Source organism: Polyodon spathula, unplaced genomic scaffold (genome assembly GCF_017654505.1).
Source record: "Polyodon spathula isolate WHYD16114869_AA unplaced genomic scaffold, ASM1765450v1 scaffolds_895, whole genome shotgun sequence".
NCBI classification, from domain to species: domain Eukaryota; kingdom Metazoa; phylum Chordata; class Actinopteri; order Acipenseriformes; family Polyodontidae; genus Polyodon; species Polyodon spathula.
The window spans coordinates 26433-35540 of NW_024472382.1; the positions used below are offsets into that span (position 1 = coordinate 26433).

The 9108-nt window shown below is 41.7% G+C and overlaps 1 protein-coding gene across 2 annotated transcripts in view; it reads right to left on the reverse strand.

Moving 5' to 3' along the window:
- Positions 1-7480, reverse strand: part of tyk2 (tyrosine kinase 2) — a 33906-nt gene extending 26426 nt beyond the window's left edge. Inside the window, exons 1-2 of one of the 2 annotated variants that reach the window (XM_041242031.1) lie at positions 7237-7480; positions 685-895 (exon numbers count right to left, since the gene is read on the reverse strand). In XM_041242031.1, the coding sequence (XP_041097965.1) occupies positions 685-868 (184 nt within the window). In that variant the 5' untranslated portion in view covers positions 869-895; positions 7237-7480. Of the gene's footprint in view, positions 1-684; positions 896-3313; positions 3504-7236 lie in introns of those variants that run through there. The other variant, XM_041242032.1, reaches the window with a different exon arrangement.
- Positions 7481-9108: the final 1628 nt, after the last annotated feature.

The window sequence follows — 9108 nt, forward strand, 5'->3', positions numbered from 1 at the left end:
CACACACACGCACACAAAGAGAAAGCCAGTGTCATTAAGTACAGAACAGCAGAAGATAACCAGCACTTCCTGTTCGCTGCGCTGTTAGCCTCCCCCCCTCCCTTTACAGAACATCCTAGTGATCTAATCTTGCTCCGATTTTGCGTATTGGAGTAACCAAAAGACTGCTAGCAATCGGGTGCAAGGCCCCTGCAGCAAATCACCATCAGTCATGTTTACTGCAGTGAGCACTGCGAATTCAAAATGCATCCTGTGAAACCCTTTCACAGTGAGCCTGCTTGCTGTACCATTGCATAGCAGTTTGATCCACCCCTGGTTTCACAATGAGTTTAAGATGACACACCCAAGCTTGTTACCTATATTCTGTGGCAGAGCATATGTAAAACCTGGACTGGATGAAACTGCTATGCAAATAGGAGTCTTATTTCCATGTCTGCAGTGAATATCAACAAAAGGGGAAAGTAATTACAACTGGAAGTATAAAAGACACACCCAATAGCTAGCAGGATCTACACTGCCCGTTGCAGGCTTCAAAGACTCACAGCATCAAAAACTTTAAGAATGCCTTTTGCAGTCAACTGGTCTACTAGAAAAAAACAACATCAGGGCTTTGAAGAGCAGAATGCAGAACCTTTGCAGTTCCACTTCGTTTTGCTGTTTGTTTGTTTGTTTGTTTGTTTTTACCGCTGAGTTTGGCAGCGTCGATGCAAATGTCCTCGGCGGTGCGTTTCCCCTCTGTGTAGGTGAGGTGCTGCTCCCTTCCCTCCCGGGTCCAGTACAGAAACACACGGATCACCGGCCCAGATTCGGTCTGGCAGCTCCCCGCGTGGGAGTCACTGTGTTTAACCAAACCCCGGCACAGTGGCATCTTCCAGCTTTTACATCAGTGCGCAACCTGGGGAAGAAAAGAAAACCGATTACCGCACTGCACAGGGTAACACTGTTTATTTAGGGTTGTCTCGTATGTTGTGTGTGTGGCAGGGCTGGCCAACCTTGGTCCAGGGGAGCCACAGTCCTGCAGGTTTTCTGGGTGTCTTTAATGACCTGGGGGATAATGTTAGTGTTGACCAATTAAGAAAATAATTGGTTTAGTTAAGTAACTGAGAACTCGTTTGGAACAAAAACCAGAAGACCCTGCGGCTCGCTCTTTAAAAAGGTCATAATAAAAAAAGCACCAGGAAAAATATCACCAGTTTATGTTTCTAAGATGAACAAAAGACGACACTGATGTTAGAAAGCTTTCAAATAAACAAACACAGGAGGTTAATTGTTTTCGAGGTCCAATGAAAGAGAGCATGCTCACTGCAGTGTAGACGCGAATTTTGTGGCTTGTTACTATGGCCCGTAGTCTCCAGCTCTCCAGTTTTGAGAGCTACCAGAATACTTTTAGTCACCACAGCTACTGCTTCACATGGGTTTGAGCGCTTGGAGGGTTTATGCACGCAGTGTCACAAGCTGTACACGAAACTGCTACTTTGAGAGCAGGTCTGTGCAAAAGGTCAGAGGGGTTTGCAGTTTCTCTCGAATGCAGAATCTGGAAATTTCGTTCCCCTGTTTGCATAAGCTTTTGTCAGGTTTTATTAGTCACTCTTCGCCAGAAAAAAAAAAACCCAAGCCTAACTTTAAACTGGCTGTGCCCTTGGTTTGAAGATGTGTGATCTGTGAACCGCCTGCTGTCAGATGTTTTCAAGGCTTCAACCACTGTCCACATCACAACGCCACATAACAACTGCTGTTGGGTAAAACATTCCAGCTACTGCAATGCCTTTAGTGCTAATTTCGGGACTTAAACAAAACAGGGTGGAGCGAGAAAGAGAGAGACAATGGAAAAAAAAAAAAAAAACATTTTTCAACAGGCATTTAAAATGCATAAAGTATTGTAATGTTAGTATTTAAAGAATCCTCCACACCCATTCTCATCTTGTTTTCAGATCACAATCTCTGGCATGACTAATCACTCTCAAGTGTTCAACACAGGTGCCACCAGCTAAAAGCTATAAAAAAAAAAAAAAAATGCAGGAACCAAAACATCACCCACTGCATAGCAACCAACTGAATGCTAAACTAGCAAGAGTTTACCCCACAATCCAGAAAATGCAAAGACCTGGAATTCCTGCTAGAAAGTTTTCTGTCTCAATCCTAAAATTCTAGTTGACGGGAAAACATTTGGCCACAGCTGTAAGCATATCAAAGACTTGATTTTCTTTCGCTATTTATAAGACTGCCCAACAGCAATGTTTGTTTTTATCTGCGTGAACGCTTTATCATTAAATAAGTACAATCTTGCCTCCTGCTTTTTCAGGAGCCACAAAGGTGAAAGGTTAGGAATGTCCAAGCGTGTGATCAACTCCTATCTGCAAACGACTGCTGGGTAGAAACTGATTGTGACATCAGCCCGCAATCTCACCAATGATCCATAAGAGCTCGCTTTTGAAATTCAATATATTTAACCACACCCCCCAGGGCCAGAACGGCACATTTCACAAGGCAGTCGACCCATGGGAGTGTGCTTGAATTATTAAATAACTGATAGCAAAGGGATTAAAAGGACAATGCTGCAATTCCAATTATTTCACTGATCAGAAGGAAGTTCTTGTCATAATGCAGCACTGTAAAGTGAAAAATTCCCACAACCTGGCAGCGTGTTACTGATAGGAGGGGCCAGAGATAATGCATCTACTCATGTTGGTGTAACGACAGGTAAAGGATCTAGTTTCCAAAACGTGGAGCAAAATCTTCATTGATAAATAACAATCAAAAATAAAAAAACAGATCTTTGCGTACAGAATTTACTTCAAGGAGGTCAAGCTGCAATCTAGAAAGCAAAGCAGATGTACATATTTCAAATGGATAGAAAAAAACAAAAAACAGTACGCTCCAAAATAAATTCTTTTAAAACTGCACTGCAGCCTGGCACCAAGCTGATAAAAGTGATTATTCCTGTTGATAAAAGGGGGTAGGGTAAGCCCAGCTTTGACTCTGAAAAGCCTTCTGATAGAGGCTTCTGCAGTAGAAGAAACGTAATAAAATTCAATGACAAAAGTCGTTAATCAATTAAAAGACAAGCACTCTGCCCGGCTGTCTTTTTTCAATTCCCTGAAGACACTGAAAGACAGTCCAAAAGTCTGCTATTGAATTTATCCAGCATTTGTAAATCTCATACCTTTCAATAAGTTACGCTAGTGAACGTGAATACCACGTTGCATCACAATTTATTGAGCGGTTTTCTAGACACATGCAAACACAAAACACACACACACACACACACACAAAACCCCATCCAGTACAGAAAGACTTAATGCTGCATTCTTACCTGAAGCCTATTCTGGATTACAGCACTTAAAATGAGAAAATCCAATTGCTATCTGAAATCCCCCCAGTGTTGATTCCAGCACACAGACAATCTTGCTCGGGATCCCACTGCTAATGCAGCAACGAAGCCTTTTCCTATTGCCACATAAACCACTTCAACTGAACACAGGCTGATTCTGTGCAGCTGCCTTCCTTAATCACCCGAAGAGAGGATGACTCACTGATCAGCGAAGTGATGACACAATGCAATGATATGAGAAAAGGGAGCGCATTACACCACGCGCTCGTTAACCTTTTCAAAAGAACAAGCCTCTGAGGACCTAATCGTAACATCAGTGCTGTTCAGGGAGGACCATCCCTGATGAACTGCATGCAAAAAACAAACAACCAACCGAAAAAAAAAAAACACACCGTTTTTGGTTTTCATAACCTTGTTATGCAAAGGGACGTTATTTATCTAACGCAATCTACAACTGCAGTAGTATTCAAAGTCCCTACCTTTAAGACTGAACTATATAGACTGAGATAAGAGATGGAGATGGGGGGGAAAGAGAGACTTTTAAATGATACACACCTTGCTTGGGAATCGAATGCATGGGACTTGCAGTGCGTCGCAATGAAAACGTATGAAGAAAACAATCCGGTCGCTAACTTCATGTTTTTTCTCCCCAATAAAACCACATGTATTACAGCAGCAGTAGTTTGGCACCCTGTCTGCTTACGCTGTAAGCAAGGGTTATGACCTTGTTTCTCTGGTGAGTTTCGCACGTCTGCGCTGGGTGATCTGAACTCTGCAGGCAGACTGAAATGAAATACCTTCACCGCTGGTCATAAAGGCTGCACTCAGAAGCCCCTGGAACTGCTGTAGTTGGCAAGTCTGTTAGCTTACAGGGAACGACTGCACATATTTATAGAATTACATACCACTTTGTAGTTTACTTAACGGGAAAAAAAACTGAAAAAACATAACCTTTTGAAACCTAAGCCAGCTTATAGCTTCCGGGAGACTTTTGCAATATCATTTTGTAGTTTCTTTGATTACATTGCACCAAATAAAAGATCTAAATTATGTTCATGTATATATTTTAATTTTCACAATCCTAAAATATCTAGGCGATGCAAACTTTTGGCCAGAGCTGTAGGTAAGCTCTGTAAAGAATAGGGAGATCTATAACCTCCTTTAACTCTATTATAAACTTCTACCGGTAATTCCTGGTAACGCAGAGTACGCTGAAGGCTACAGAAGTCTGTAGTAAATAAACATTTGGAAGCTGTTGGAAAATGGGACTGTGGAAGGGTGAAGACCCTGCAAACTGACAACCGAAATCGATGAAGTTAATTTGGCTGAGACAAGGGCTGACAACCCACCAGCTCAAAATACCCAGGTGCATGCAGTCAGGCAAAACTGCTTCTCCGATTGCTCATTAGCCTGGCCACATGTACAGAAAGCACACAGGATCGGTTTGAAAGGGAGTTCAGAGAGAGAATGCGGGCGGAGAAATAACAGAGGGGAGAAAGTGCGCATTTCTTTCAATACCTGCAAAAAAGGTGACTCGTTTTCTATAGTGTTCTTTTTTTATTATTATTTTAATCTTGTTTGTTAATTTTCAATCAAACTGGAGCACATTCCTGTGCTGAAACTCAGTCCTGCTTGCCTGTTTGACCATGGGACGACAGGAACCCCGCAGGAACACCTAGAACACACGGAGGCAGGATTTGGGAGTTGGGAAAACTGACACACACACAGCAGGGCACTGTGGTCTTGCAGCTGCAGTCTCTAACCTAGGCGATCTCCTGTTACAGTCTGCGCCTAATACTGCTTGACTAATTTCAGAGCTTTTACAGAACTAGTCAGTCCAGTTTTAAGACACTTTGTTCAACTGTAACATGGCACTTCTGTATTCTCTGCACTTCTTTCACATGTCTATGTATTCTATAGTTTCAAAACAACTGCACAAATGCTCTGCTTCTCTAGTGGCGCTTGCCCAAAGTGCTCTGCTTGCCTGGCATATACTTACTGCACACTTCCTCTTGGTGACTCTAACCAATATGGGGAATAACTATTGCGTTAAAATGTTTTCCTATCGCCGATCACCATTTTCTTTCTCGGAATTCACTTTCAAACTTAAAATAACCAAGTAGAATTGGGTGGCTAAGTTAACCCTAGCCAATGCTTTGTTTTAAGCACAGCGTTGGATCTAATGACACGGCTGGAAATGATTGTTGTTGAATCATTAGGAGTTTTGAGATCAACCCGCTGCAAGGAACCAGATAAACGCTGACGGCTCAGACAGCCTCCTCAAGTTCCTACATTTTCTTATGTTCTTGGTTTTCACATTGAATTGGGTGGTTTTATATATAAAAAAAATAATAATCTATGAGGGATTTCTTCTCCCTCCCAGCTGCACAGTCATTCTAAGACTCAAGTCATTTTTTTCAGTGCAAATCAAAAATAAAAGGGTCGGGGTTTAACTAATCCAGCAGGTTTATTCTTACAAATACGGTAACTAGGCACGGGCTGGAAACGTACAGCAGGTTCTCTTGCTTCCCTTCCCCCTCTCCACCCCACATATTGGGGGTACCGGAGACACACAAACCCACAGGGCATCTAATTCGCCAATTAACTGGTTCAATCAAGTAATTGAGAACTCGGGGAGGGTGGAGAATAAAGCAAAAGATTGTGTGGCTCTCCAGGAGCCGGGCAAGCCATCCCCGAAATGGGATCAGCAGCTTTCTCACTGGCGACAGACAACAGGACTAGCGCCGCTTCACTTGGCAACCACTGAGACAGCAACCTAAAGCATGGCTCTGCCAGCTGGCGACCTCCCAGGAACGGCAGGCTTCGGATTTTAAAACGGTAAAGCCACAGTAATCAAATCTGACACACGCCACGCTGCGTGTTAAGAGCTGTACTGGATTAAAAAAATACTACGGCTTTGTAGTTATTGTTATTTCCTTTATTTGTGGTTCTTCTTTTATTGTACATATTAAAATGTCACAAAAGTTATTGTTCTTGTTTTTCATCCCCCCCCCCGGGCTGTCCTGCATTGTTTACACTAACACAGTCCAGAATGCAGCTCTTGCGTTGCCAACCACCCAGGTGGCTCATAGGAAATGTATTTATTGTAAATCTAGTAAATTAGGAGTCAAAGACAGGGATGGGAATCAGACCCCACATTGCATAGCAGTTTTGATCCATTCCCTGTTTCACTGTGCGCTTAATAATACACAGCTTGTGATCTATACAAACACACACTGGGGCTAATCAAACTCGTTGTAAAACCTGGAACGGGTGAAACTGCTGTGCAACAGGAGTCTTCTTTCCGTCGCTGAAAGGGGAGAGTTTATTTAAAGCCATCTTTACTAGAAGCCAATCTGAACGTGGTAGGAGCATTCGCACTTATTAATTAATTAACAAAAAGCCCACCACCGCCTTAATCAATTCGCATGATCACACATCACAGCAAATTAAGGACGTGACCGTTTCGCTATTCCTTTCCCCAAAGGAAGTTAGTAGTTCATGCATTCAGTAATTTACTTAAACACAAGATTATAAACACAACGCACAACAAAATATGTAATTACGTTTTTTTTTTAAAAAAGCATATGAAAATAAACTAGTTGCGCAGCATTATAAAACGCCTTCAGTCTGAGAGCAATAAAAAAAAAAAAAGTAACCCAAGTTTATCAAACCGAGAGAAACGTGCAGAGGGACTAGAAACGAAACCTAATGAATCAGAGGCCTTTTTGAAGATGGAAACTCGGGAAGAAACCGGAATTTAAGGGCATCCGGTATTTGCCTGAGCAGAGAAAGAAATCGAGCAAAAAAAACAACCCTTCATTTAGTATGTTTACGGGCCCCGGAGACAGAGACAGAGAGACAGAGACAGAGAGGGACAGAGACAGAGAGGGACGCTCGCTTACCTTTTCGTGTTATTTATTTCTTTGTAATTTTCTTTTCAGCAGCGTGTCGTCACACAGCCGCAATCTCGGTTACCGCTTCGTTCAAACACACCTACCGGCTAAACGGCTGTTTGTTTGTTTGTTTGTTTGTTTGTTGTTGTTGTTGTTGTTTTTTCGCTCTCAAAGGCAACGCCCCACGTCACCCAGAAGCTCGTTTCATCCAACCGCCTTCAGCCAGCGTCGCTGACGGGGCGCCAGGCGAACGAAACCAGCGCATGCGTGATACAGCAGGGAGGAGGATGCTGGGATTTGTAGTCAAATTAAAAAAAAAAAAAAACCCCAGCAGCTGGCATTGCATTATATTAACCCTCACCTGACAAACTGTAGTCCGCCCCACAAAGGCATTGCTATAACCCGCACACCCACACACTGTGAAGAGCTTGCTATTATGAAGAACTCAGTGCAGGGTACCGTTTTCAGATGGGCGTTCCCTTGTTCTCGGAGATAACAAAAAATAAAAATAATAATAATTTGCTCATGCCTGGCAAGGTGTAACACACGCAACGCCTACCGCAAAATAACAGATAAGCAGGAGTCAGATTTGAAGGTGTTGTGTGTAATCCAGTGCGCAACCACGTGGCACTGCTGGGGGGGGTACCTTTTTTTTTTTTTCTTTTTTTGTTTTATTGAATGTATTAAAGTATGTAATATAAACATTTAGGGTAAGCCAGGGGGTGTAAAAGCTTTTAATATTTGTTAGAACAAATTATAGCGTCTGTAAATATAAGAGTTTTGGTTACAAGTGACTGACAAATTAAATATATTACAATGGAAGTTGGTTAGCGATATATGAATTACCATAACATTTGCAGAAATTAACTTTTTTTTTTTTTTTTTTTTGTATGGAATCCTGTATGGATTAACACAACGTCAGTCTTCTGTGTTGTTCAGCATTATGATACAGCCCTAACCTTTATAATACATTGTTTCTGAAGATGGGAAATTAAAAAAAATTGCCATACTGACAAATTAATGTCTGCAAATGTGTGCTATTAAAGGTGTAGCACGTTGTAGCACCCCCTCCCCCCTCCTTATATAAAACCCTATTCCAGCGACAGTGTGCGCAATGTTCAATAACGACCTTGTAGAATGGATGAATTGAATCTGTACAGCTGTTTAATCAATGCAATGATTATAAAACAGCTAGCTCAGTCTTCACGTAAGATTGCCACCTGTCCCGATTTTTCCCGGTTTGAAGAAGGTGCCCTGGATTTTTAATATGATTACCAGGGACACTAGATGTCAGCATTATAAATTGAGTTAGATCACTCAGGATACAATATTCCTGCAATAGACGCTCCAGCATGAATCGGTTGTCAATACAAGTGATATTATCAATGTTTCCTATTGGATGAATAAAATTTCTAAAAAGTGAGTTTAAATGTAATAATCTCTTTCTGTTTGGAGGTCTGGCTTGTAATCGGCTTGGCGAAGGAAGACTCTATGACTGGAATTCATTACCCTGATTTCATGAAACCTTTGTACTCATGTTTGAAAAACAGATATTGCAGGACTGCAGATAATAAAAAAAAAAAAAAAAAAAAACCCTCTTCAGGTGATATTTTTCAAACAAGGGTGACACCTTGTGGGCAGTTAGGGAGGAGCACAGCCCTAAACGGAAGCAGAAATACGTTTTGTAACTTACGCCTTTGCTGTTTTTTTTAATCAAATGCAACCTTTTAAAAAAAAGTTTGTTTATTTTTACTTAAATAAATAACACAAAGCGCCCACACATTGCATGACAAGGTAGACACCCTTTACAAACCCACTCTGAACTCACCTGTCCACACCACTGTTCCACAGCTGCAGAATTTTTATTTTTTTTAATCTAAT